General features: G+C 47.9%; 16 protein-coding genes across 16 annotated transcripts; 6 read left to right on the top strand and 10 right to left on the bottom strand.

Annotated features, from left to right (window-relative positions):
• Positions 1-70: 70 nt before the first annotated feature.
• SOL4B (elicitin) lies at positions 71-544 on the bottom strand (the record flags this gene model as incomplete). The annotated part of the gene is made up of 1 exon (XM_009538527.1): positions 71-544. The coding sequence occupies one exon, from the start codon at positions 542-544 to the stop codon at positions 71-73; it is 474 nt and encodes a 157-aa protein (XP_009536822.1).
• Positions 545-958: 414 nt separating this feature from the next.
• Positions 959-1312, top strand: PHYSODRAFT_319209 (hypothetical protein; the record flags this gene model as incomplete). Its single annotated transcript, XM_009538528.1, has 1 exon — positions 959-1312. The coding sequence occupies one exon, from the start codon at positions 959-961 to the stop codon at positions 1310-1312; it is 354 nt and encodes a 117-aa protein (XP_009536823.1).
• Positions 1313-1898: 586 nt separating this feature from the next.
• PHYSODRAFT_528319 (hypothetical protein) lies at positions 1899-2189 on the top strand (the record flags this gene model as incomplete). Its single annotated transcript, XM_009538529.1, has 1 exon — positions 1899-2189. A coding segment is annotated over one exon (291 nt), but the record flags the coding sequence as incomplete, so codon positions are not given.
• Positions 2190-2215: 26 nt separating this feature from the next.
• Positions 2216-3199, bottom strand: PHYSODRAFT_529464 (hypothetical protein; the record flags this gene model as incomplete). Its single annotated transcript, XM_009538530.1, has 3 exons — positions 2216-2954; positions 3010-3020; positions 3068-3199. The coding sequence occupies 3 exons, from the start codon at positions 3197-3199 to the stop codon at positions 2216-2218; spliced, it is 882 nt and encodes a 293-aa protein (XP_009536825.1).
• A 782-nt stretch (positions 3200-3981) lies between these two features.
• On the top strand, positions 3982-5136 carry PHYSODRAFT_528906 (hypothetical protein; the record flags this gene model as incomplete). The annotated part of the gene is made up of 3 exons (XM_009538531.1): positions 3982-4270; positions 4385-4713; positions 4780-5136. The coding sequence occupies 3 exons, from the start codon at positions 3982-3984 to the stop codon at positions 5134-5136; spliced, it is 975 nt and encodes a 324-aa protein (XP_009536826.1).
• A 33-nt stretch (positions 5137-5169) lies between these two features.
• PHYSODRAFT_528111 (hypothetical protein) lies at positions 5170-5928 on the bottom strand (the record flags this gene model as incomplete). Its single annotated transcript, XM_009538532.1, has 1 exon — positions 5170-5928. One exon carries the CDS (start codon positions 5926-5928, stop codon positions 5170-5172), a length of 759 nt encoding a protein of 252 aa, XP_009536827.1.
• A 4035-nt stretch (positions 5929-9963) lies between these two features.
• On the bottom strand, positions 9964-10545 carry PHYSODRAFT_529537 (hypothetical protein; the record flags this gene model as incomplete). The annotated part of the gene is made up of 1 exon (XM_009538533.1): positions 9964-10545. The coding sequence occupies one exon, from the start codon at positions 10543-10545 to the stop codon at positions 9964-9966; it is 582 nt and encodes a 193-aa protein (XP_009536828.1).
• Positions 10546-11244: 699 nt separating this feature from the next.
• On the bottom strand, positions 11245-11481 carry PHYSODRAFT_415688 (hypothetical protein; the record flags this gene model as incomplete). Its single annotated transcript, XM_009538534.1, has 1 exon — positions 11245-11481. A coding segment is annotated over one exon (237 nt), but the record flags the coding sequence as incomplete, so codon positions are not given.
• A 4815-nt stretch (positions 11482-16296) lies between these two features.
• Positions 16297-16749, top strand: PHYSODRAFT_529042 (hypothetical protein; the record flags this gene model as incomplete). The annotated part of the gene is made up of 3 exons (XM_009538535.1): positions 16297-16348; positions 16447-16659; positions 16709-16749. 3 exons carry the CDS (start codon positions 16297-16299, stop codon positions 16747-16749), a joined length of 306 nt encoding a protein of 101 aa, XP_009536830.1.
• A 674-nt stretch (positions 16750-17423) lies between these two features.
• Positions 17424-17636, bottom strand: PHYSODRAFT_528508 (hypothetical protein; the record flags this gene model as incomplete). The annotated part of the gene is made up of 1 exon (XM_009538536.1): positions 17424-17636. One exon carries the CDS (start codon positions 17634-17636, stop codon positions 17424-17426), a length of 213 nt encoding a protein of 70 aa, XP_009536831.1.
• Positions 17637-17709: 73 nt separating this feature from the next.
• PHYSODRAFT_529541 (hypothetical protein) lies at positions 17710-19046 on the bottom strand (the record flags this gene model as incomplete). Its single annotated transcript, XM_009538537.1, has 2 exons — positions 17710-18444; positions 18471-19046. The coding sequence occupies 2 exons, from the start codon at positions 19044-19046 to the stop codon at positions 17710-17712; spliced, it is 1311 nt and encodes a 436-aa protein (XP_009536832.1).
• A 266-nt stretch (positions 19047-19312) lies between these two features.
• On the bottom strand, positions 19313-20985 carry PHYSODRAFT_340385 (hypothetical protein; the record flags this gene model as incomplete). Its single annotated transcript, XM_009538538.1, has 3 exons — positions 19313-19431; positions 19506-19926; positions 19987-20985. 3 exons carry the CDS (start codon positions 20983-20985, stop codon positions 19313-19315), a joined length of 1539 nt encoding a protein of 512 aa, XP_009536833.1.
• Positions 20986-22337: 1352 nt separating this feature from the next.
• Positions 22338-22709, bottom strand: PHYSODRAFT_306489 (hypothetical protein; the record flags this gene model as incomplete). The annotated part of the gene is made up of 1 exon (XM_009538539.1): positions 22338-22709. The coding sequence occupies one exon, from the start codon at positions 22707-22709 to the stop codon at positions 22338-22340; it is 372 nt and encodes a 123-aa protein (XP_009536834.1).
• A 598-nt stretch (positions 22710-23307) lies between these two features.
• Positions 23308-25293, top strand: PHYSODRAFT_529368 (hypothetical protein; the record flags this gene model as incomplete). Its single annotated transcript, XM_009538540.1, has 4 exons — positions 23308-23615; positions 23697-23749; positions 23832-24113; positions 24185-25293. 4 exons carry the CDS (start codon positions 23308-23310, stop codon positions 25291-25293), a joined length of 1752 nt encoding a protein of 583 aa, XP_009536835.1.
• Positions 25294-25387: 94 nt separating this feature from the next.
• Positions 25388-26047, bottom strand: PHYSODRAFT_529406 (hypothetical protein; the record flags this gene model as incomplete). Its single annotated transcript, XM_009538541.1, has 1 exon — positions 25388-26047. The coding sequence occupies one exon, from the start codon at positions 26045-26047 to the stop codon at positions 25388-25390; it is 660 nt and encodes a 219-aa protein (XP_009536836.1).
• A 987-nt stretch (positions 26048-27034) lies between these two features.
• On the top strand, positions 27035-27577 carry PHYSODRAFT_419255 (hypothetical protein; the record flags this gene model as incomplete). Its single annotated transcript, XM_009538542.1, has 1 exon — positions 27035-27577. A coding segment is annotated over one exon (543 nt), but the record flags the coding sequence as incomplete, so codon positions are not given.
• Positions 27578-27594: the final 17 nt, after the last annotated feature.

Consider the following 27594-nt stretch of genomic DNA (forward strand, 5'->3'; position numbering starts at 1 on the left):
CAGCACTAATCTGTGTTCAACATGTAGTGCACACTACTACATCGACAGACTACATCGACTATTGCACAGCTCAAATTCCGAGGGTAGAGAGAGCCGCGCCCAGTTCGTCCATGGGCACCGAGTGGCCCACGACGGTGGCCACGTTGTCTGCTGTGTGGCCGATCGTGTCGTGGTCTTCCTCCTTGCTCACTGCACGCTCCATCAGACTCGTTGGGCACCTCGCGGCGATTGTGACTGCATTCGTGAGGTTGAGTCTGTGGGCTCCGATGGCCACCTGACAGTCCGGCAGCAGTCCCGAGGACAGTGTCGTGTTGAGCCGCGTCTGACACGCGGAGCTGGCGCAGAACGCCTCGCTCTGATTCAGTGTTGGGGCCGCGAACGACAACAAGGAGTAGTTGCTGTCCGTCTGGCAGGCGGCGAAGTTGGCGTCGGATGCGACAGGCTCCAGAGCGGTGTACACCTCCAGCACCGTGCAGTTCTCAGCGTTGGCCACGAATGTTACGACGACCAGGAAGGCGGTCAGGAAGATTGCCACGCTCTGCATTGCGGGGGACGTTGAATACTGAAGTTGAACGGTGCAAATTCAAGAGTGACCAAGGCACATTGGTATGGAGGAGTTCTACTCGTTCTACTCTTGTCTTACACGGAACGAGAAGCGTTTAACTGCATATGCAGCTCGATTCCGTGGCTGTTCCCTTTGCACAATCCTCGAACAGCCAGATCTCATGGTAGTCCCGCACTACGACACCAGCGTTCGATGGAGATAACACCATGCTCCGAGATCCCACCCACCCGGGATGACACGGTCTCCAGTACCTCGAACCTACACGCCAGCGACGCCGAAGGACTCGCTTAGTCCTCGATCTACCGCGTACTACACACACACACGATGCGAACTTCAGTGGCTTCGGCTATCATCCTCATCTTCAGCGTCGCGACGGCCGAGTTTACTGTCCTCATGTACCGGGACAGCAGCTTCGACGATTACGTCGGCCAAGTACGCTTCGATTCCGCGGATCGGTGCTACCCGCTCTGCACCGCCAGCGAGGCTGTTGCAGCTTTCGTCTGGGATGCCGAGCCCCGAGGCACGCAGCTTGTGGTCTTCGATGACGTCGAGTGTCAAGGAAGATCCGTCGTGGGGGCTAAGACGACAGGTGCCGAGTTCGCTGCAGTCGCCTCGAGTCGCAAAGTTCGGTCGTTTATCCTGTCGACAACGGACCGTCATGAACCAACACGAGGAATCGTGCACTCGTGCGATGAGAAGGGTGACGTCGTTTTCAAACCTTTTAACGATTCGGCAGCGTGGATGTAGAAGTGAAGCGCGGTAGATAACCACAGCCCGAAGTCAACCAGTTCAAGAGCTTAAATGCAGTGTTTTTTGCGCAGTTTACTCGTCGTCGTCATCGCTGACCATTTCTAACAGTACTTCCGTGAATTTGGTCTGGTCGGGGAAGCTCGGGACTTGCCATTTGAATGTTGCATTTCCTTTTGCAGTCGATTTCAAGCACCTCTCGGGATTGTCGCCGTTGTTTTGCGATGACTTGAATTCACAGTCGTCCAGAGTTTGTGCTGGTTGTTGTTCGCTATTATTGCATAGTCCATCAGTAGTAATACTTAGAACATTACGCCGGCAGTTTTTTTCCTTACCGTAATTTACCACCGAGAACATTCCTGAAACCTTCTTTCGGGACAGCAGCGATTTCAATGACGCAACCTCTCGACCACCTTAGAGCGAAAGCAGCGCCTTTACAATATTAGGGTAGTTTTAGAATCGCTCGACCACTGAGAACAGACAACCGTTGGTTTCGTCTGAATTTCAGAATTAATTTATTTTTTTCTCAAAAAATTAAAGTAGCTAGGTATATAGATACCCCCGATAACATGACGAACGAACTAACTTTTGGAAATACAAGAACACGCCGATCGAAGAAGTATCCACTTCTGATCCTGGTTATTGTCGCTGGATGCTCAACCTACCAAGTCTCAATATTAGTGAGGAAATCAAGATATTCCTCCACTCCAAGTTTCTAACCAATGATAACTCGTATATGATGAGTTGGGGCAAGTACAAGGGTAAGACGCTAAAAAAAATTAGTCGCACCGATTCTAATTATATCGATTGGCTTCGTAAGAACCCATTCGTAATTGAGAAATGTCCTAAGCTTGTCGAGGCTTTACAGCCTAATTAAAAAATATCTTTTTTTTAAATCCAAATCTAAGCAGTGGTAAAATCAAGAATTTCACCCGTTAGACGATCGTAGGAGAGCTCTTGCTCACTCACAACCAATACAAGCATGTTGGTTTCCTGGCAACCAGCGTTGACACCCTGGACCTGAATAGCCTGAGGTACATCACGCTCCGTCAGGCGGCTAACGTCAGCGATAAGGACGCGGTTAGTTAGAGACCACGTCTGATAGTCAAGAAGACCATTCACCAGCTCGGGAGTTAGATCACCGTTAATCGAAGCAATCTTAGCGATCTCGTTAGTAAAGTGGTGGAAGTCATAGTCATGGCTGATGTCGAAGGTCTGTTGCGAACCAATGCGGACGTTGAAGTTGCGAATGCTCGAACCAGGGTGAAGAGTCCAAGGAGCCAAATCGAAAGGACTCTGAAACTCTTGGATAGCAGCAGAAGCAAAACTACCGGTCTGTTCGGCAAAAGGAAGGAGGATAACATACTTAGCGTTCTTAACAGAAGCCGAAAGCTGAAGATCAAATGCAGCATTAAGCTGAGTCGACTGCTTACCAATACCAGCGCGCTGGTAGAACCATTGGTCATAGCAATCGTTGTATCGAACCTTCTTAACGGGCTTAGAGATGATAGCCTGAGGGTTCTCCAAATGAACGAAAGGAACATACAGTCGAGAAGTCGTGAAAGGCATGTAGGTTCCATCAATTGTAGGCTCAAGCGAGTTAACCACAGCACCCCAAGAAACTGCAATGGAACCAGCGACACTAAGAGCATTGTACATTGGGTTTGGACTGGTCGCAGAAGCAACCATTACTGGACATACATTGCCACTCGATAATGTTGTTCCCGTTAGCGTCATATTTCTCGATGCATCAACATCAATAGCTGAAGTGCCCTGGTTAACGCGGAAACGAAGACGAATTTGTGGATTAGCCATCAAGTCAAGCTCCTTGAAAATCGGATGTAAATCAGTAAGCTTAATCTTAAGCATATAGTTCCACGTCCCCATAATAGCACCAGGTGAACCAGCGCCAGCTACGAACGCACCGCGACCAAGTTGATTAGCAATGGTAGTGGTGGCAGATGCAGCACCAGTAGGCGGCCACGACGTAGATGAGTCAGCTCCAGCATTTGGAGGGTTAGAGAGAAGACGCTTAGTAAAACCATCATTTGCTACCGATGCCGTAGCAGAAATAGTACCGGCGGTGAAGGTAGTAGATATTGCTGTGTTATTCGAATACCCGTCTCCGGTAGTAGTGGTCGCACTACTGTACTTGGTTGATTGAGCAGCATCCGGGTATAGAAACGATTCAGCACCATGCTTCTCAACATACTGAGGGCTGTACCCGGTCTGAGCACGGATATTGTTCCAGAACAGCTAGTAGTCTGCCATCGAGACAATGTTTTTACCATTGAGTTCAAGCGACATCGAATCGATGACGTTAAAGTTGCCACACTTGAGACCAACACAAAATCGGTTGGCTGCATTCTGTACATTTGTAGCGTGCGTGTTCTTCATCGAAACCTTGTATGGTAGCATGATGTAAGCATCGCGGAGGCAGGCAAATCCTTCACTACCATTAAGCTGGGACGTAGCATCGATAGTGATAACACCGTCTTGGTACGAACCTTGGTTAAGATCGATAACAAAAGGCACGCGCTTGCCAGAGGAGACCTTAATCTCCGGATCACTCTTGAGCGAGCTCTGGTAAAGGTATTGGTCGGAAAGTTGTGTTTCAGACATCGTTGAATCTATATGGTTTCTAATATACTTTTGAGAAATTAAATATTATGTCCCATCTCATCAAATCAATCACCAGCGATCATGATCTGATTGAACTCGCAAAACAATTAAATGTTCATCTCGATGATATCTTTGAATCAAGTGAGATAACGAAGCAGCTCCCAAAGAAAGGTACATATCTGATTCTACTTGGACCGCCTAATCTTGATGTAGGACACTGGGTTTGTGTTTGTGATAATAATTACTTCGATTCAATGGGCGAGGCAGCCCCTACGAAGTTTGGAATAGGACGATACAACCCCAAACAATACCAAGGTACGTATGGCGATTATTGCGGTCCATTCTGTATCCTATGGCTATATTGCAAGCAAAACAATAAGATGAATATCCTAAATCGATTTAAAGATCTAAATTTGACAATTCTTTCATAAAATGTTTCAAGGTATATAGCAATAATGTATCGCGAACTAACTATTTCAAGCGACGTACGAGCTCCCAAGCTGACCAAAGCTCTCAAGACTGGTAAGCGAAGTCTGACAGCTGATCAACTCAAGGGCAGTGGCTCTGTTATCCATCTCCATCCAGCCTCTTATGAGAAGGCGATCAAAGCTCGCAAGGCAGGTCGCGGTGTGCATCTTGACATTACCAGACATGAAATTAAGAAGGGTTATAAGCGAGTCCAAGGAGGCTCTATTTGGGGTAAGATTAAATCTGGTCTATCCTCCGCGTTCAAATTCGTAAAGGATAGTGGATTACTCAGCAAAGGACTTGATGCAGCAGTACCAGCTCTTGCAACGGCATTTGGAGCTCCTCAAGCCGCAATCCCTGCCAGAGCAGCAATTAAGTCATTGACAGGAGTCGGTATATACGACTCTGACAGTGATGTGGAGAAAGAAGGTGGTCGTCTATCAATTGCTGATGTCAGGAAGACAGCAAAGAATGCTCTATCATATGCAAAACGCAAAGGAGTTCTAACCGATGCAGCTGATGGTGCAGAGAAGTTTCTACTGAGTAAGGCCACGAAGCCTGAGCATGGGGATCTAATTAAGTCTATCCGAGGCGAGGTCTGTCGTCGTTATGGAGTAGGAGTAGCCACGAAGGGTAAGAAATTCGCGAAGGGCTCTCAAGAAGCGAAGGATCATATGGCTAAGATTCGAGCTATGAGGAAGAAGCCTATGCAAGCTGGTTCATTTCGATTATGAGCTTTTGATTAAAAAAAAGTAGTACTACCCTCCCTATTTTTTTGGTTTCAATAGTAGCATGATTGATACTGACGTATCACGGAACTTGACCTTCTGATCATTCTGATTGTAGATACTGACCGTGATTGAGGTACGCGAGCCATTGAGACAGTTCATCCAAGCATACTGACTCGGTTTGTATGAAATTAGCTGACCTACCTGAGCATCACCTCGATCGAATGCACTCAGAATATCACCAGATGCAACGTAGTCATTTTTGATCAGATCACAGCGAACGATGTATGAGCTGGTAGGGTGAATCTGAGGAATGATATTCGAGAGCTGAGCACTTGCAACCGTCGCTGACGTAGAAGGATACGTACCAGCAGTCAGCCCTACTACCTTTCCAAAAGAGGCGTTATCAATGATCAGACGAGGAACGCGAGTAGTAGTCGGCAAACCAGTACCTCCAGGAGAGTACAATCCTATCGCGGGTCTTGTCCAAGTACCACCAGCAGTAGGTAGAGACGATGGTGTAGGGCTGAAATCAAACTGACCAGCATAATACACACTGTTCTCCGATAATTGGATGTAGAAGACATTTCCCCCAGATGGATTGATCAAATACGCTCCAGCATTGACGAGAGCAGTCTGGATACTTCGATTGATATCAGTATAGCTGTAAAGGCCATCAGGTAAGCTAACAGATACAGTGGATGTGGTTCCAGCGGTTGGAACGTCGATTTTAAAGCTACTACAGCTGCTACTATTAATCGAGGCGATATTCTTGAGGCGGAAAAGATTTTGGATCATAAGAAGACACGCTCTGGGAAGTACAAATATTTGCTAAAATGGCTTGGTAATGAGCCTGACTCCTGGGAGCCACAAGATAACCTACGGTTGATTAACAAGAACAAGAGATCAACTCTTGAAAACGAGTACTGGAAGTCAAAGAGCTGAAGCTCAGACTTGACCCGGCGCTAAAAAAATGAGACGTGATTAGCTTAAAAATTTAATTGAAAGAGACATCCTCTGTAAGCTTTTTGACTCAAGTATATTATCCAATCTATTTTTGAGAGATTTTTAAAATTATCTGACTTGATATATAGATACCAATGTGCCCATATTGTTTAGATAAAGAACGTGAGCTTGTGAAGCTTAGACGCAAGCTGTGGATCATCGAAGAAGTAAGTCGAATCAAGAATGAGTTGCTGAATCTTGATGCAGCCGCTAATTTTCGTAAGACAGTAGTCAATCGTAAATACAGACACGAATTGGAAGCAATATTTGGCGTTCCTTTCCATTGTATCAAAGATCGTTATTTGAATCTATTAAACGAACGAAACAGTATCTGTCATTCGTATCTACCTTTCCGTCATGATTCGGTTATGCCAAGCTATTGGTAATTTGAGTGCTCATTTTTTTATGGCTCACAACATATAGACACGATGTTTCCAAATTTCACATCACTTGCTCAACGAGAGCAGAAGCGTCAAGAGCTTCTTGAAAGAGCTCAGCGTCGCGTTCGTCAAGCTAAAGCGAAGCGTGAGATGTATCAAGGCGCATCGTGGGCTACTGATATCGCGAATGGGATTACTACAGCCCCCAGTAAAACAACTGCAACAACTCAGACAGACTCAACATCCGAGTCATCTGAGTCCTTAAAAAAACGCTGATTGATGAATACTCCCAGACAAACCCTGACGTATCAACTCCAACTATGGTAGATGCCGAATCTACTGCTAAGCCTGATACTTATCATGCTGGAACACAAGCAAGGCCTTCATTAGTTGATGTCAAGGTTGGTGAGGATGAAAAGCCAGCGGATGAGAACTTATTTAGTGATGAAAACAGCGGTGAAATCGAAGAACAGAAGCGATCAAAACAAGCGGTTGCTGATATATATGAGGTTTATCCTATTCTTGCAGAATTGGGTATCCATCCTCTTTCGTCTAACGGACGTCAGCTAACGAAGTATTATATTGGAAATGGCGCTAAGACATACAGTATTAGATTGAAGAAGCTTGTTTTAGTTCCAAGCATCGATTGGTCAGAGACATATGACCATATTCGTGTGGTTCTAACTAATGACGTTCGATTTCTCAACTACATCAATGAAAAGAGGGAACGCTACGAAATGGGGAAGGATGATAAAAATACTCCCGAACAGATGTGGCAATATATTGGATCAAAAAGGAAAAGAGTCAATGCTTCAGAAGGAGATATTGCTGATCGCACCAAACAGAGACTTGAGGACAGTTTTATCTTCGATAACTCAACTTCAACAGCGAGTGATCAGTCTGATAGCAAACTCAAATTGTTTTGGACCATTAGTAAAAATAAGGGATTGCTTGAATCCAATGGACTAAGAAAGAAGATTGTTCCCATCCTTAAAGGGACAGCCAAATCATCACCTGTTGATGATAATGGCTATGTATGGGTCGATTGTAATTCAATCAGCGTCTTTGGTAAGAGTAGCAATCGAGCAAAACAAGCGATCACGAAGGAGGTCAATTGGCAACTTACGCTACGTTCATTTATCAATATGATCAGAGACAGAGGACTTCAGTTAGAGGTAATTGGGAAGAATGACGAGGAAATTGATGTAAAGGATTTCACACCAGGCGACGGAGAAGCTAAATATGGCACAATGAGTGGTATCGATGAAGATATGAACCCAAAGCTGAGCAACGCGGACAATGATGCTAAAAATATTTTACCTGATTATTACACAGAACTTCATTCGAAGGGTATTAAACTCCCTTTCAGACTAATACCCATTATTTATTCAGAAAAAAGGGGGTTAAACCTCATCCAACATACTATTTTGGTCAGCCAACTGATTCCAAACCTTTAAACATATTGACTGAAGATAACAATAAAGAGCTCAAAAAGTTCAAACAGTATAAACAAGTATCCGGTGTAGCTTGGAAGGGTTTGATGAGAACTATCAGTTGGATGAATACATTCACATCATTACTCAACGGTTTTGAGGATTTGGATAAATATCTCAAGGATGTTGAATATCCATTTCCATCAAGTGATGAAGAAGCAGCTGAATTGGTTAAAGAGAACAAACTAAATAAGCAACGACGTAAAAACCTTGATGATAACCTTAAAATAGTAAATGAGGCAATCCTTAAATCGGCCCATGATATCAAGCGTCAAAGTAATGAGCAGTATGATCACGACGATAATTTGCAAAAGCTTCATGATGACTCGGAGGCAGCCTTTCAAGCTTATGGTGAAGCTCAGAAGCGATTGAAGAAGCTAAAAAGGTAGTGAAGGGGTCAAACTCAAAATCAGCAAGATCAGCGTTGAAGGCAGCGACATCAATAATGAAAGCGACAAAGGCAGTCTATTCAGCGAAGTCGAAGCAATACACTCAAGCTTTACCTGGAAAAACAGATGTAGAAGACTTTAATGACCGACAAGATCAACGAAGGGTAAAAGGAGTGAATGGGAGTGGCTTGAAGGGGCGTGGTCTTAGAGGGGCAGGTGTTGCTCCATTGGAAGGTGCAGTTCGTCGCGGAAGAACCTATAATCTCAATGAGATTCAGGGTTTAGCAACTCCGTCAGCATATACCTATAAGCAGCTCGGTAGCAAGTATATCCGTTTGCCTGATCTGGATGCCAAAACGCTCGTGATTGTACAGCCCAACCGACGCAAATGCGGACCTAAGTGCCAGATCAGCGATAGTCTCTAACCATGATCGGAACCCTTGTGTATAAGAACCATATCGATCAAGCCGCTTACGATAAGCTCAGTATCGATGATAAAAAGCTGTTCAAGGAGATCCTCGCCATTACTCATCTTCAGTACAATTTCCATGATAAACTCACAGATCCTCTGGAGACTCTTCGTGCTGAGTATGATAAGCTGAAAGGAGAGATGGAGTTAGGGAATGACAATCCAAGTATCATCAAGCAGCTCAAGTCTCTCACCGTAGATATGTATAGCAACCGAATGATTAACGATAAAGAGTTTAAGGAAATTATCACGCGTCTATCATAAACTATGCTCGTTCCTATTTTATTCATGTACGCAGCGATTTTATACAATATACTATAACAATGTTCTTCTTCAACCCACGCATTATTTCCAGCTCAGCTGGTAGCTATGGTGATAACGCTGATCTCAACGTTGCTGAGCTCAAATCCATTATGAAAAATCTGATCATCAATGATCGCCCACAGAAGACTCAGGCAGCTGTTTGGGCTACTGACCTTGATAAGTCTATCAGGAAGGTTGATGCATCGACTCAGACAGAGGGTGGTCGCGTCTGGGCTTACCAACCGAAAAAAAAGACTAAAACGGTGAAGACGTTCGCTATCTAAGCAATACCGCTTCGTACAAGTCGATTTCGATATCCACGATAGACACTCATTGTTCTATCATTGATACTCATCTCAAGTATGGCAGACTCCCCATCGGGGCTTTGTGTTGGTAGGAACACAGAATCGCCAAGAACAATAATTTTATCGGCTTGTAGCATGGTAGATCCAACAATCTGATTAGGTTTATCAGTAGTCAAATTAGTTTTGAGCTCTTTACTCGGACCACAACCCATGGTTATATTCACCAAAGATATTTTTTTGATAGGAAATCGGCACTATACGGAGGATAATCAACTTTTTGTCTTAGATAGTATCTCCTACGGCGCTCTGGATCGTTATGATCAAGGTGTGAGTACGCTTTCAAAGGGGTTTGATCCCGAAATTGTTGGTATCTACTATCACCAAAATCAATCTTTCGTAGCTTTCCAGTATCAAGTCTGATCCATACTCGATATTTCTTCGTTGCTAACGGGCTGATTTCCCAATACTCGATACGCATGATTTCTATACTCACTCTGAGATAATTGAGCGTAGTTCATTTATTGGCTTCTGGAGATCCTCATTCACACTTAACAGGTGTTGAATCATTTTCATGTTATAAGCGCTAATTGAGCTGTAATCAACGTTGAGCTGTTGCTTAGCGGGCTCTAACGATTGGTCTTCTCCTTCTTCGATATCATCGTGATAGAAGACACTGATCAAATCGGTAAGATGAGCTTTGACAAAGTCTTGAGCGATGAGGCCTACCTCTTGACCAGGGCGACCCTCGCTCTCTATCCAGTCATACAGTTTGACCTCACATTGATCATAGAGACGCTTGATTCGATCAATGGGACATGATTGAATATTTCGCTTCAATCGGCGATCGCTTGTCATCGCCATGGCTGTACAGGCAATGTACCCGCTAAATATACCGGCGACGCTGTACGTGATCGGCCCAAGAGCCGACTCTGTCGCGCCAGAGTCTGTTCGGAGCCTATAAATGGTTAAACCATCGGAACCAAAAACAATACTGTTGCTACCTGATATATGCAGAGGAGCGCTTGGTGTTGTAGTTCCAAGTCCTAAGCGCCCTGTCGTAGTTAAAATCATTGACGTCGAGTTATTGATACCAAAACGAAGATCGTTATTAGTGTAATTACCTATCCATGTGACATTGCTGGGTGTGGAATTAGTACCATTATGGACCTGAATTTGGAACTCAACGGGAGTAATATTCGAACCCGAAAACGTAAGCATTCGCGTATAACTGCCATCTAAATATGATAATCCAGACCCCTTTATCGAGAAATACTCATTCGTTGCTGTAGAGTTGATACCGAGCTCTGTCAGCGATCCTACTGTTGTTATGTTTGATTGGTCGCCATAAGCCAAAAACCCATTGATGAACCCACCGCAATCGATGTTTCCTGTCGTATATAAGGTTTATAATGTCAGCGAGCTCGGAATAGATGTTAGGAACCCAGAGAGATCATAATACGTCCCACCCGGTTGTAAGTTCGTGCAACTAAGTGTAGTTGTTGATACCGTATTAATATTTGCGATATTTAAACTCGAGTCGCATAGTAAAAATTTATTTGCAGTAGCACTGCCAAAACTAACTCCGGATATGTTTTGTAGAAGGCTTAGATCGTACGTATTCCCGTTCTGGCGATATTCCCGACAATCAATGTAGCTTGAAGCACCTGTTATCGATATCGAGCGCGATGATCCATTGAACGATAAATTTCCAACCGAAGTGATATTCGGTTGAGAAGCTGTTTGTAGCGTGCCAGTAAGGTTAATGGCACTTAGCGATGAAATGCCGGAGATATTACCTGAAGCACCCAGAACAAGGGCAGATCCTATCGATGCCGTTCCTGGCACTACTCCGCTTAGGTAGCTCATCCTGTAATCATCCTTACTCAAATACAGAGTTTGCGCGTAATCAAAGGTTAGATAACCACTGGCGTCCAATGTCAAATAGAACGCTGGGTTATAGATCGATGATTGGAACGTTGGTTGTGGATATGAAAAACCAGAACTCATTTTGTTTAATCCTATATAGATTCAGCTATTTTCAATCATGAGCGCTATTCCAAACTACGACGATGCTATTCCAAAGAAATACCGAGGGGTATCGGTTAAAACAATCCCAGAATTGGATATCAAAAGCTTGTTCAGAATGCTTATTTTCGGTCCAAGGTATTCCGGCAAAACAAATTTAGTGATGTTCATTCTCAAGCATTCGCCCAATGTTTTCGCTCACCTGCATGTAATTGCTCGCAATAAAGATCAACCTATATACGATTTCCTTAGAGAAAAGCTTGATGGCTTTATCACATTCTACGACGAACCTCCTAACGTAGATAACGTTCGTAGCACACCGATAAACAGTAAAAAGGTTGAGTTAGTTATCATTGATGACTATGGCGTGAATAAACTTCTACAGAAAAATTTATTTAGTGGATTCTTTATTAGAGGTCGCCACCACTTTTTAAGTACAATATTTATTGCTCATAGCTACTTCCTACTGACAAACTCCCGCGATTGAATTCAGAATATGTAGCAATCTTAAAGGCTAATTCGAAGCGTGATTTACAGATGGTTGTACGAGACTTTAATATCCCTCAACTAAACAAACGGAACATTATGATTGCCTATAACAAAGCCACGGCGTCTAAGGGACAAATCCTGCTATGTGATTCGGTTAAGGGGCAAATCCGTTATAACTTTGACAGAGTTATCGACCTATCCCAGTTATAACTAATTCCAATTTATTGATCCAAAATATGATTAGAATCATATACTAATCAATATGGCAAGCTTTCTGAAACTTGACTCTACCAATCTCGTTCAAGATGGATACAACAGCACATGGATCTGTTTTAACCAGTTTAAGATCGTTTGGGGCCTTGTAGAGGGTATGACCATTCTTTGAACGGATTTGGACTCGGTAGCCATCAATTCCAACTATCGTATAGACTGCATTGCTCCACCGAGCCGATTCTTTACCAAATGCCTGCTTCTTGAGACGGTATAATACGCTTGATCCGACCTCAAACTCCTTCTCAATTCTATCGGCTTCTGCCTGATTATGACTCAGATCCGCATCCATTACTTTACCTTTGGCATCACTCGGGGTCATACCAATCGAACGATGAAACGTGCTATTGTAGTTTTCAATAACGTCAGTGATAAGCTTTTGCGAATCCTCTTGGAGGACATTTTAGTTAGTCTCTGCTTCAGCGTTCTGTTAAATCGCTCAATTTTCCCCATAGTACCATGATCACCGGGCTCGTTGTTGTAGTGCTCAATTTTCTTGGTTTTGAAGAACTCTTGAGCCTGCGAGTTCATGAACTCGCTACCATTATCGCTTGTAATGATATCCACTTTATGGAGTCGAACAAACGCTTTAAGCGCTGCTAACACAGTTGCTGCTGTCTTGTTTGATAAGACCTTCGCAAAGCCCAACCTCGAGTTGATATTGATAGCAGTCCAAATTGGTCGCTTCTCCCAAAACGCAAGATCAATTTGCCAAGAGTTGGGGTTATGCGAAGCAATTTTGAAGCCATTGAATTTCTTCTTTTGCTCTTGATATCGTTGAATATCAGTCTGACTCGCATACCAATCCTTTACAATTTTGAAAGTTATCTTAGGATTAAACTCCTTTGCCTTCTGATACAGAGCTTGAGCTCCGATAAAACCGGTTTTTGGATCATAGTAGAGTTTCTTTAATAGCGCGTCCATGATCTGTATTTACATTAAAAAAATCCCCCCAGTGGTTAGCTGCTTAAATATCAAGTGGTTCAGTCGTGATACCATCATCAAGTACTCGACGTTTGTCATAGTAGTAGTTGAGCGCTGTTTTGTTTTGAGTATAGGTGATGATAGACTTGGTTTCTTTCGATAGTCTGAACCCCTTGATTGTACCTTGTAGCGTGATGCGATCCCGTACAACAGTCTCAAACCCATCGGGATTAAGAACACCATTGTTTCGACCACCTCCCTGCTGAATACCCTTCGCTGAAACTTTTACCTTGTAAGACTCGTCGGGTAGATAGCAAATATAGTTCTTACTCGATAGTGAGACCATAGCATCACCTGACCATTCATCTTTGAACAAACCAGGAGTACGGCGATCAAACTTAGCTACCTCAGTGTTGTAGTCGCGTGGGAACCAATCGTATTTATGCTCCTTGAAGTGGGTACGTAGCTCAGGCTTGATACAGTCTTGAAACGGATTCTCACAGCTGAAAGCGATATAAGCTGAATCAGTATCCATCTCCTGATACTGGAAGTCAGAGCGGTCAAAGTAGAAATCTATGCAGTCGTAGTAGAACTGGAGCATGCGTAGCTTGGCGAGCTGGTAGATGGCAATCGACAAATGGATTGGGTTCTTGTTATTAAGACGGCGTTTCTTCATGGTGATTTCACACGCATCATTAAGCTCTTCTAACCCATGGAACGTAAAGTGTTCGATCTTGTTCTTTATAGCTTTGTCATTCGACTCACACTTGACCTCTTTGTGCTTGCTCATATCCATTCCAGATCGACCGAAAGCACTGTTGCCTACAAGTTTCATCATCTCAGCAATCGTCGCCTTCGACTTATCAACATCACCCTCTCGCCGGGCGTTTGATACAGCCTCCATAAATGGAGCAAAAGCCTTGTGAGAGCTGGCCTTGATAAAGCAGTAAGTCTTGGTGATCTCCATACCATGAGAAAGGTACCACTTGAGCAAAGGAGTGTAGATGAGAATCTTTTCACCAAAGTAGCTACCAATCAACTTGCGAGCTGGCTCTGCTCGACTTTGCATGCGCGCCTCATTGTGATCGAACACGTGCTTACCAATGACACTCTCGTCGGTACAATCGATTAGTACATTCTTGAAAATGGGGGTCATTTCACTAACGTAGTCTTTTAGATGGTCTGGAGTACGAATATCGCATTCAAGAAAGCCAAATATTTTATCGGTGTTGATGTCGTCGATGATACCTTTATACGCTTCAACGGTAGTCAATCGACCGCATGGCATCTCATTACCAAGAGCCCAAAGATACAGAGCGTTAGCATCGAATCCGATAATTTTTTTACAGACCTTACCACCGCGAATCTTGGTTTCATTACGCTTAGCGTAGCGATTAAAGATAATGGATGGACCTCCGGCGATGTTGGCCTTCATCTTAGCGTAGATATCCTTTTCCTCTCGATCAATAGAATATATCAGTTTGTCCGAGTTGAACTCAAGCAAATTCTTGTATCGAAATCCCCCGAGGGACATATCTTTACGCGCGGGGTTGCACTTCACACAGCTGATCAAGATGTTGCCGTCGATGTGGCCAAGCTTATTGTTGATACGATCAGCTGAAGCGGTATCAGCGGTTAGCTGGCAGTAGCATAGACCACACAGATACTTTTGCTTTTGCAGCAATGTATTCAAGTGCTCGAGTGTCATACCAAATTTTCGCTTTGCCTTAACATCCTGACTCTTGTATCCACTCATTCGCTTAGATGGGAATTGGAATGCGTTAGCTGGCTTCTTATCCGGGTATTGGAGATTATTGAAGCAGGTCTGATACATCACCTTCTCCGAATGACCAGGTAGCGACACTCCATCCGCAAACATATCCAGATCGAAACGCTTAAAGAGCTCTCGTTGAGCCTTGATAGCCTTGATGAATGGGACTACGTCGAGATTGTTGTACCAGATCAGCAGGTCTTTAATCGATTTCATCTCATCGTAATCCCACACGAACTTCACTCGTTCGTAGTCATCGCCGGTGATGCTTGTTCCACGGAGCTTGCTATCAAAAGCTGACTTAGGCGGAATAGTAGTCTGGTTTAGCACATTGAACGCGGTGATGTACTCGTATGGGAAAAGACCCTTACCAAGACCACAGACACATCTAATTTTGTCATCACATTTGCAGCCACCAAGATATGTTGTAAGATACTTGTCGTAGCTGGTACCAGCTGGTACATAGTTGCTAATATCGAGCATTTTTATGTTCGATGTAGCAATGCACATGTAGCTGGGATTCTTGATGACAGATTTATGTTGTCGGTACCGATAACGGCAAACAAATCCTTCTTAATCAAGTTAATATCGTATCGACCAGAATTGAAACCAAATACTGGTACCTGATCAAGCTGCTGTTTTAGTTTCCCGTAATCAGATCTTTGCTTACCAAAGCGAAGACCGCTATGGAAGTCAAAGAAGCTGGCATTCTTTCCTTGTTTGATCCAACCCTCGACATCAGACATCTTGTAGGTCTTACCAAGATTGACTCCTGGAATTTCCATACCTGTCAGACCGTGGGCGTTGATGATTTTCTGTAGAAGCAACTTGTACTTATTGACATTGTACTGCTGGATCTTAACAGATACATCACCGATGTATTTGAACATATCCGTAAGTAGCATCATCGGATCATATTTACAAAGCAACGCACCTCCTCGGTTAGGCTATCAGCTACTGATACAGACACCGGAATGTGTTCGTTCGTGAAGACAGTATTCTCCCCGTGTTGAGTCGCAGTAGAATTAAGGATGGCCTCAAAGTCATAAACGATGAAGTGATCAATGTACTGGTCAGCATTCTTGATTGAATACTTCGTAAGTAGTGATCGTATTGCGTTCTGAGCTGGTTTGTAGATAGTTGGCTCAGCTGGGAAGCTTTCGATATTTACGAGCTCGCACTGATTCTTTTTATGGTTTTTAACCCTTTCAGCGCTGACGAAAACCATTTCACACTTAGGACATTGATACTTAGCCTGAAGCATATCGATGTTCTTGATGTAAAGAGCATGATTCTCGAACGATAAAATATCCATAGTCTCATACCCCTTGTCAGATCTACGAATGCATTCTACATTTCCAGAAACTACATCCATCTTATATACGTTAATACCAAGTTGAAAGCAGTCTTCAACCTCATCGAGTTGTAGTAGGTCAATGGGCTTGAAACTCCTAAACAGGCTCAACGAATATTTAACCCCCTTGAAAGAACAGTAGCGCTTGAATGCCTCCTTCACCTGAGCCTGAATTCTTCGAGGTTCCTTCTTAGGGCTCTGGAATGTATGCCAGGCGATACAGTGGAAGACGCACTTGTTGTTGGTCTTGGGGAAGTTGATCACATGCTTGTTTTTGCGAATAATCTTAGGGATGACAGCTTCGCTATCCCCGAGAGCATGGTCGCGATGGTAGATGAAAATCTTGAATGCAGTGATCGCCTTTAGCTTATACCCAGAGCTGGGATAGTTCAGTTTGTCAGCCAACTCCATAGAACGGATTTCCGAAATCACCTTCTTTTGAATATCAGCCTTGCTATTGATAGCGATAGGATTATTGAATACATGAGTATTAGCGAGATTTGGGTAGAAGTAGCGAGTGTCGTCAGGATCGGTCTTGCTTACAAGTTCGTACCCGAGAGCAATATTTACCTTAACCGCACTCGTTTGTGTGGAAAGAACGTTCTCGAGCTTGTTGTAGAAATCAGATGGCTCGACACCCTCATATAGGTGCGATTCCATGTGATTACCATTGTAAAAGCGGTACTTAGGATCAGCCTTGTAGTCGGGCGACAAGTGTTTTTCAAGGGTTTCAATCGAAACACTGTACTGCTTAGATACTAATCTCTTGTTGATTGGACGCGAAACGTTGCTAACATAAACCATCTTGCCCGTTCTACCACGCACCTTAACACGGTAGCTACTACCCCATTTGATAGGTTGAATATTTAATCTCTTTAATCCTTCGAGTTCGTATGCAAACATGTTGCCTATATATGCTTGACTATATTATTCTCCGTAGATATGACTTTATAATTATTTGACCTTGTATCAGGATCGACTTTATATCTTAGTCATTTACAATATATTCTGAAATTAATTAATTCAAATATTTGGCTTATACCTTTTTGGAGGTTTTAAGTCATTGTCTTTGACTATATTGGGATTGACTTTTTATTTGAGAAAAAAATTAATTAATTAATTAAGTTCGGTTTCGTTGTTAGGTTCGACTTCACCGTCAATAAGTTCGGTTTTGGGTCTACGCTTGCGAGCTCGAATCTGGTCTCTATTCTTGTCATCGTAGTCTTTTTGATAAGATAAACGGGCTTCGCGTGTGCGCTGGTAGTAGCGCTTCTGCGCTGCTTTGATACGTTCCTTGCTAGCTTGGTATTGCTCAGGAGAGTACGTCATTGTTGTATATTAGTAACTTTATATTTACCAGGATCAATAAAAAACAATGTATTAATGCTGCATCAAACAAGAATCAGCTGAAATAACTAAACGTGGGAATAGATCGAGTGACCTGCCGAGCCACAGCACGCGCCATCTCAATGTCGGGACCTAACATACTGGCGATGTCATAGTATCGTTCGATGCTCTCACGAATCCCGCCATTGTCACCACCCTCTCCGATAGGTGGTAACGCCTTTCTCAGCTTCAATCTCTTCACGGGACTTTGGAAACACGGGAGCTTGATCTCGGTGGTATCAGTATCAGCGGGTGCAGTCGGTGGCTGCACCAGTAGCGCTCTAATTACCTCGAAGGCTTCACCTGGCTTGTTGATCGCCGCTTTGTGGATACGGGCAGAACTGTTTATCTTCTCGGCCACCCAGAAGAATATCCACTCTCCTTTCAAATCAGTAAGGAGCGCCATTACTGGGTCGTCAACGAGCAGATCCAAAGCGATCAGCTCCGACAATGCCTGGAAGTCGTTGCTTGCCTTAACGTCTCTCTTCACTTCGATCAGCATCTTCACACCAGGCAGGTACTGCACCTCGGTCGGCCTCATCTCAACAAGATCACTCAGTATGAGGAGATCTGTACGTCCAGCGAGCTCAATTTCGCGACCAGGAACTTTAACTGTGAGGATGTTTGTGCCTCTTTCCACGCCAATCACGCAAAGTTGCTTCTCCTTGAGCACAGCGCCAATGTTGTGTTCCACGTATCGGCGATATCGTTTGCGCTGCTGCTCCTCAGTGAGTACGACCTCTTCGCCGTTCTCAATAATCACTCGTATGGGTCAACTGAAGATCCCTCTCCAGCATCAAATGGAACTGTGCGCACAAATTCCACCCGAATATCCAAGTCGTTCAGAAGCTGCCTGCCCTGGGTCGAGGTTACCTCCGAGTGGACATATTTGCGTTTCCCCAGCACAGTCTGCTCGTAGATCTTGTCAACCTTTTCGACGAGTTGATCCATCTTGGAAGTCTCGCTCGCTGAACCAAATGCACCCTCCGGAACCACCACCAGCACGTGGATTTGTCTCGACTTTGGAGCGCGCCCTTTCCGTTTGGTCATATTGTTAGCTGTCAACACGTCCTCAATTGTCCACGTAGCCTTCATCTTCTCGCCGTCGATCAACGCTTGAATGTCCTCATGAACCTTTCCGTCCTCCAGATCCAGCGCAGCTTGGTCGTCGTCTGGCAGCCACGCGCCGTCCGCCGTCTTCGCCAGGGAAAGCTGCAGCTTGCTCGCCGCGAAGTCATACTTCTGATCCTCCGCGATCGCCTTCTTCAAGTCTCCGACCAGCTGACTCGCGTCGATGTCCACAGGGAAAGCGCTTCCCGCCACACCAACGATCGCACAGACGAGCTTCACCATCTTTTCTCGAGCCGGCAGATTCTGGAATGAGGAGGGAGAATTTCTGGCGTACTTAAGCGGACATGAAGGTGCGTCGTTGAAACCAACAGCTGTTAGATCTCAGCGGTTGAGCGATTCTAAAACTACCCTAATATTGTAAAGGCGCTGCTTTCGCTCTAAGGTGGTCGAGAGGTTGCGTCTTGAAATCGCTGCTGTCCCGAAAGAAGGTTTCAGGAATGTGCTCGTTGGTAAATTACGGTAAGGAAAAAAACTGCCGGCGTAGTGTTCTAAGTATTACTGCATCCATCCTCTTCGAAGTCTGCGAGCTCCGGTGGCAGGAAGAAGTTCATCTTGAACGGCTGCGTAGGTTCACTCACTTGGTCCTCAGCCATCGCCACGTTACATCCTTCATCACCGTCGCCATCGCTGTGCTCGCCGTTGTTGCTGGTGCTTGAAGTGGATGACGAATTTCTCAAAGACCTGCTGCGGGGCTCGACTGCATCATTCTCCTGAGCTTGGCGGAGTGTTCTTCCACCCGCTTGCTGGCTTTCTCTCGTGCTTCAGCAGCAACCTCAGACCGCGCCTTCTCCTCCTCCATCATTTTACTCCACTCTTCCTCCCGCAGACGGATCTGCAGCTCCCTCTCCGCTTCTCGTTGCCGTCTAAGCCGTTCTTTTTCGTCAGCAAGCTCAAGCTCTCGGCGTTGCTGACGTGTTTGAGCCGTGTCGTCCAGGACAGCGGCGAGTTCCATCTCAAGTGAAGCTTTCATAGCTGACAGTCGAGCCACTTTGGAGCGTTGAGCGATATTTTGCTGGAGAACCTTGTCGAGCTTTAGACGCACGCGTTCGCGCTGCCTGTGCTTTTCGATGTTGCTCTGCTTCACGTGCATCTCCAGCGACATCTAGCAACAAATAACTGTTAGTACACAAAGAAACTCACACCAATAGCCGGCATAGCTTACTTTGTCTCGAAGCCGAGCTTCGAGCTCCACCATGAAGTCGCTCGGTGGTTTGTGATGCCCCATCATATCGTTCGTATCCGCGGTCCAAACCGACTCCGTGTCATGACTGGGCTCACCGTTTGATAGCGACGAGCGCGCAGTCGTCATCGTCGATGTCGAAGGTTGTCTGAACGACCTTGCACGGACTGCTTCAATCCTCAGCATCTGCTCCTGCAGCCTCAGCGCTGCCTCCTGGCGTTCCAGCTCCCGTTCTCGATCCAGCTGGAGCTTTTCCTGTTGAATACGCTTGGCGCGCTCTTGAGCGAGAACTAGCGCTGCTGCGACCTTCTCAGCGTTCTCTTTCGCTAGCTGTTTGGGATCGGGTTGGTCGTCCTCCTGGTTGCCTGGACGCTTTGACACTCCACTCTTTTTCTTGCGGAGACGCTTGCGATGCTTCTGCTGTGGCGGCCGTGGCTTGCGAGCTCTTTCAGCTGCGTCCTCATCTTTAGTGCTCAAGATCTTGGTGCTGGTTGTGGATACCGAAGAGGGAGACGAAGCCCATGAAACTACGTCGCCGCTCAAATGGTGGTTCCAAATGTCGTCTCGGGGTAGCGAAAGCTTTGCTGGTCGCGTTGGCATGCTCGGAATCGAGGGCGAGACGTCATGGGCTTTGCTCTGGCGTTGAAGTTCGTCGAGTAGCTGATCGATACCTTCTTCCGAGCTTTGAGGAAACTGCGGCGTTGGCGTTGGGGTAGGCTCCGCAGCAGCCTTGAATGGCATACGTCGCCGAACTAGCGAGTGACCACGAGGTGGCCTTTGTGCAGCACTTGAAGCCGGAGATCCTTGCCCAAATTCTGGTGGATGCGCGTACGGTTGGGGAACCTTGTGTACAGGAGGCTGGGGTCTGGACAATGGTGACGATGCCCGAGCTGGGGCCTGAGCGACTTGCGTGAACGACTCCTGGATCTGCGCCTCCTGCTCCGCGAAGAAGCGACCGATCTTCTCGATGAGGTTCGCCATCGGTGAAGATATCGAGCTTTTGCGACTGCTTCCTAGACTTGTGCCGCCGTCTGGATGCAACCGACGCTTCGTACACAACCACCATAGATAGATAGACAACACACTTGACTCGTTTCCCACACGTATCGGATACTTCACACCAGCATTGAGACCCAACCGTCAAGATTAAACATGATACATTACCGAAAAAATACTCGACCACGGCAGGGCTGGCCCTTGTTCGCATACATCACCTCCCCGTCAATCAGAAAAGCTTTGCCTAGTGAATCCCCGCGACGCGCTGTTCCATGGCTCTCACCTCCTCGAGAATCTTCTTCTGCGCCAGGAGCGTTTCCTGCGCCACCCGGAGCATCAAATCCAGCTTAGACCTCGAAACGACGACGTCATCGTTGCCGCCTCCCGCGGCGCCCGCCATTACGGACGTGTACGTCTCCGCCGTGGACAGGTCCCCGGCCGACACTCCTCCGTCCGTGCCGGCGTCGCCCATGATCGACGACGAGTCCGAGAGAATCGGCACGGACGTGTCCGTCGTCACCGAATGCATGTGATCAGCAGCCGTCCCCGCCCCCAGAGCGTCATACTCCAGCGCTCCTCTTGGCTGCCCATGTCGGACGTGCTCCAACTCATCAATCAGCGCTTGGATCTCCATCTGCTCCTTCTGGTATCGCCTCGTTCCTCCTCTAAGCACCAAAAACACCCATAACTCCATCAATATTCCTCTCCAGAACCTCTAAAACCCCGCAAAAAGGAGCTCTCACCGCTGCGAAATGGGTGCGCCTCCTCTCGTCTGCCTGACCACCTCGCTTCTCCTGTTGCGCACGAGCTTGAGGAACGCCGTGTAGTTCATGCGCGGCTCGCTGAGGCTGCCTCCCTGGTAGTAGAACTCGTCGTAGCCCTGGTCCAGCAGCTGCTCCGTCGTGAGGCGGTCGGGCACGCGGTTGAACTGCTTGGCGCACTGCACGTACTTGCGCAATAGAATGAGCTGCAGGCCCTTGCTGACCTTGCGGCGGCGGCGCGCGCCCGAGCCCGAGCGGCGACCGAGTGGAGAGGAAGGGGACGGGCCTTCCGAGGGCTGCGACGCGTCGTACGCTGCGGCGTCGTCGCTGCCGTCTTGGAGGCCGCTGGAGGACACGTGTAGACGCAACAGTGCGTGGTCGTCGCCGCCCTCGTCGTCCCCGTCGTGCTGCGGGAGGACGTCCACGTTCAGCATGTCCATTTTAGGAGATTAATGGGGAAAATGGGTTCGTTAATGCTTCATTTTTGGGGTCATTTTACTCTTATCAGATTGGTACCATAATTCTGGGTATCTGAGTCTGAAGATGTCCGCCGGTGTCCTTCTGTCCGTTTCATAGTCAGCGCATGAGGCGGAGAATGGTCCACAACATGTTGGCGGCGGATGCGTCTTGCTGGAACTGCTGCTGCTGCTGGCAGGAGGCGGACGAGAGCGAGCGGAGTGCGGCCGTGTTGAACTCGATGCCCTTGAGCGCGAGCTGGCAGACGGGAAGGTTGAGCCCTGCGAGCGGTGCCATGAGGGACTTGCAGGCCGAGCTGACGCAGATGGCGGCGGCGTTGGCGTCCACCTGGCACATGGAGTAGTTGGCGCTGGATCGCAGCGGCTGCAGCGCAGAGAGGAGCTCCGAAGTGTTGCAGGACGCCGCCGAGCCGGCAACGACGCTAAAGAATGCGGGGAGGACGACGAGCACGCGCAGCAACAGCGCCGCCATGGCTTGAATCGACGTCCCACGGAGCTGGAAGGGAGAATGCGACGAAAGCCGCGACTACAGCAAGCCAAACGGCTTGAAAATTCTAGCAAAAAGCTGGAGACATCACAGGCTCGTATAGCGCCGTTGGCCGTGGCTTTCACCAGCACCTCGAGTGTGAAGCCTGCAATGAACGACCTCTCCAATCTATCCTCGACCATGGATCATGGATTCGGCGAGGAAAGCGTGAGTTACGGTTGCCACACGCTGGTGGTCAACCGAAGAGGAGCGAGCGCAGATAACGCATTCGTCGAGTCGTTCTGCCCAACTGGGCGGAACAGGAGTCCAAAGTCGTGGCTCGAATGCGTTCCTCCAACGTAGAAGCAACGAGTCAGGAGGCCCATCGACACCTTAGGCAGCCCGGTCCTCTGCTCTTAGCTGGCGTCGGCCATCTCGGTGAAGCTCCCAGTCCGCCCCGCCTATTTTCGCTCGCTACAAATCCAGACTTAGCCGCCTCATCATCATCATCCATTCCATCCGGCCGTAAAAGCTCGACAGTTTCTCGCATAAGAGCAGGAGCTGCTTGCTGGCTTAGGACGTCAGTCACTCGAACTCTGGCGCAATGGAGACTGTATCGGTAGCCGCCGCCGCCGTCGCCGCGTCGCCCGTGCCGGTGGCGCCCACGCCCGCCGACTTGGCGTCGCCCGCGGCGTCCTCGCCGGCCTCGAGCTCCGGCGGAGAGGAGCCGAGCGAGAAACTGCCGCCCGCCGCGCCGGTGCTCAAGCCGCTGGATCCGGCGAGCGCCCCCACGGCCACCGGCAACGCGCACGGCCTGGCCGGCGCCTTTGGGATGATGAAAGATCGCGCGGCCACGGCCAAGAAGACGCTCGGGCCGCAATTACTCAACATGAAGGACATGACGAGCAAGAAGTGAGTGAGGAGGATCCTTTTGGGGGCATTAGGGGATTTTAGGATGGACGTTTCTAAATGGCTACACTTTGTGCATGACAGGTTGGAGAAGTACCAGCCCACGATCGTCAAGGCCAAGACGTCCGCCACTGCAGGTTCGTAGGATTTAGGATCCTATAGGGGGTGGATATTGGTATCGGATACTTAGTTTTTGTGTACTTTTTGGGGTGATTCTAGGCTTGACGACAGCGGCGAGTAAGATGAAGGAGGGATCCACTCAAGGCTGGAGCATGTTGAAGACCAAGCTGGCGGCGGCGGGGCCTGTGGCCGAGAGGATCCACACCATGGGGCTCAACGTCATGACGGACATTTATCTGGGAGACACCACAGTGGAGGCGCTCGTATGCGTGGAGGACCCAAGGAGTGTCAGCTGCTTTTTTCTGGAGAAGTACAAGACTTCCAATGTACCGGTTCCGGCCGAATCACCTTCGAAGGCGGCGATGGGGCTCTTGAGAATGTGTAGGTTGAGCCTTTGTTTCTTGATAACTCATAGTCCTGTCAGGCTGACATGTATACTTATTGCGACGCAGCACGAGCTATCAGCAACTCCAGCACTCATTCGGTTGAGAATGAGGCAGCACCAACCACACCAGCGAGCCAGTGCTTCGCCACGCCTTACGTACTGGGCACCATCCTGCTCTTCTGCGGCGACCTGCCCGTCCTAGCTCGAGTATCCTGCGTGAATAAAGCTTGCAGGGACTTTATCGCCTCAGAGCGAAAACTGGAGAAGTTCTGCGTACGCTACGGCTATCTCCCGCCCAGCATCCGCTTCGCGTACTGGGAGAAAACGACCAAGTTCGGCAAGACGCGTGAGGCGTCCGAGTTTGACTACGACACGTACTTGCAGATGGCGTTGTCCAAGGGCGACACGACGGAGTTGATCATGACGGACGTGCGCCGCACGTACGGCCGAGTGGCGCCTCACAAGCGAGCGGCCAATCACAAGGACGAAGTGTCGGAGGAAGACTTGACCACACAACTGAGCGAGATTCTGCACGCGTTGGCGGGCCGATTCCCAGCGGTTGGGTACTGTCAGGGCATGGATTACATCGCTGCTCACGTGCTGTACAAGGTCAAGAAGAGCGGCTCCGCTGCTGATACCAAGGCCGAAGCGGAGAGTACCTTCTGGTTACTGGTGACTCTGTTCGAGCGCTATGGGTTGCACGACATGTTTGCTCCGGGGCTGCACACGCTGCACGTGCATTGCTTCCAGACGCAGAGGCTGCTGGAGCTGACAGAGCCCGCTCTGGCCGAGCATTTCGCTAGCGAGAAGATGCCGATCGAGATGTTCGCCGTCGGGTGGTTCCAGACGCTGTATTTGTACCTGAACGTGCTGCCCGCCGAGGCGTTGGATCGGATCTGGGATATCTTCCTCTTTGAACGGAACTGGAAGATCATGCTGCGAGTGGCGGTGGCGCTACTGCAGCTGTCCAATGAGTTCGTCATGGACAAACCCATCGACGAGATCATGCAGTTCTTCAACACATTCGCTGACAAGGCGGACGACCTGCTCGCAGAAGCGCCGCTGACCGAGCGTGCGCTGCGCCTCAAGGTGACAAATGCGGTGCTCACTAAGTTGCAGAAGCAGCATATCAAGGCCAAGCGAGCGTCCCCCACCAAGACGCAGACGTTCAGCTAAGAGGAGTGAGTTATCATGAATAGGAATAATACACGGCACCATAGTTGATCTAATGAGGACAGTTAGCGTAGATACCTCACACACCAAAGAATGTTCACGTTTGACGCGTCGTCCCCAGTAAAAAATCGTCCAGTAGTCCTGGAATGATCAACTGCGCCTCACACGCGCGACTGCCGACCTTCTCCGCTCGACGTCTGCCCAAGAACACCACGTCGTTGATGAACTGCGCAAGCATCTTCTTGCACGTCTCGGTAGCTGCAAAGGGCTTGACGATTCCGCGCGGCTGGGTCAAGCTGAAGCGGACGTAGATCAGCAGCTCCAGGCAGTACTCGCACGTGCACGGGGGCGTGCCACTCACTGCGTTTTTCACTCCGTCGCGCAGCTCGGAGAAGTCCGAGAAGCTCCGAGCGACCACGAACGTCAAGCGGTCGGTATCAGTTGAGGGGGTATCGGTTGAGGGGGCCAACCGTGATGTGGGGCGCTTCAGATGCACCTCCAGGTCGTAAACCACCGCTCGATCCTTGCTGGGGTTGACGTGGGTGCCGATGATGTCGACGTGCTTGATGCTGGTCAGGAATTCCACGGACGTGCTCGCCTTCCAGCGCCGGTGGGCAAAGGGGTTGAGGTGGCGGCGGGGCTCTTGCAGCGGTGGAGTGCTCGTCACCTCGATGGCCTCGCCGCTTTGAGTCACCGTCGCAGGGGGCGAGCTAGGCGAGAGCGGCGCCAGGCTGCCACGGGTGGACACCGTCTCCATTGCGTCGATTCGGCTTTGACACGCTTGAAGATGGTAAAGTACCGCCTCGGTGGGGACGCTCACCATCCCAAATCCTCCTTCCTTTTGTGACCTGTAATACAGGGAGTTCGACCCAAAAATTGAACGTCTCAACTGCAGGAGAACTGCAAACGTAAGTACGTGTATCCATAAAAACATTCTCCATGCAAGGATAATTATTTTATAGATTTAAGTGATCGATTAACCCTGTTCATCAGCTGGAACGGCGCTGAGAAAATGTAGGTATCTACATGTAGATGCATGGTGGTGTTGGGTTCTTCATTACCGCTCGTTGGACCACGATGGAGGCAACCACTGCCATCCCCCCCCCATCGGGATCTGGCGCCGTTGGTAGCAGACTGCCATGCTCTCAACGACGATACATCCTCAAGTGATCGGCCGACGCAAGAACAACAACCCCAATCACGAGTGGATCATGAAGCTCATCGACGCTGGAAGACTATAGTCGCGCTTAAGTTCCTGAGTACCGTGAATTGCATCAAGATTTGCGAGACTTGCCCTGACGGGGCCGGAACCGTGCTTTGGTGGAGGTGCATCCGAATGAGCCGCAGCTCAAGCTGTGAAAAACTAGATACATGTTGCGGAGCATCGTGTCTTTCAGTCGTCTTGTATTGTATTGTGAACGTTAGTGCGCCTTACGCTCAGGGAATAAGTGATCGATCAGTCGTCTTATTATAGTTAATTGACGTTCCCTTCGTCGATCACGCATTCCGGATAAGCGTCATTGTTGCAGGATTATACAATACCGCTAATCTTAGCGCACCGATGCGAATTCAAATGCCTGTCTTTCAACTCCATTTATACTCAATGATGAATGCTCATTTTTAGTACAGTCAATCATGATCAAGACTCAACAGCGTTGTTATCACCTCGTTTATCATTGCTATTCATCGCTCTGCATCCCACCGCATCAGTATTTCATTTTAGCATTGCTGGTTTTACCTCAAGATGCCAGGTCTTAACGACAGACTGATCAACGCTTGGGAGCGAACGCAAGTAGAGCTACACGGAGCCTACTCCACGGATCGAGTGCTGGCACTGGCACAATATACTCAAGAGAAGAGCTGGGCTCACATCGCCATGATGTTGCTGGTCACCCCACTGGCATGTTTGACCATCACAGTACTGAGTGACGTCCTGCCTCTAGCTGACCCATCCGACGGGGTTGAAGCCAACAAAATGTTTCAAGTGCGGCAGTTCTACACGTTCGTGATCATCAGCTTCTTGTGTGCTCAGCAGTTCCGAACAAGCGTACGAGCGCTACCGTACCCCAACTGGAGGGTGGTCAGGAACTCAATTGTCATCGCTTTCCTCACGGTTGCCGTGCTGTACGGCTTGGCATTGTGGACCGGTTTCCCTGTCCCGTTCTCGATCATAATCGCGATCCCGTCGTGGGTCGTGTTCATCACGATCTCCATGGCGATTGAATGGCTGAGGTTGATCCGGCAGAACCCTGGGATAGAAACCATGGTGCTTAACACGGCCAAGGTTCTGACGGTCGAGGTGTT

This window comes from Phytophthora sojae, assembly GCF_000149755.1.
Source record: "Phytophthora sojae unplaced genomic scaffold PHYSOscaffold_12, whole genome shotgun sequence".
NCBI classification, from domain to species: domain Eukaryota; phylum Oomycota; class Peronosporomycetes; order Peronosporales; family Peronosporaceae; genus Phytophthora; species Phytophthora sojae.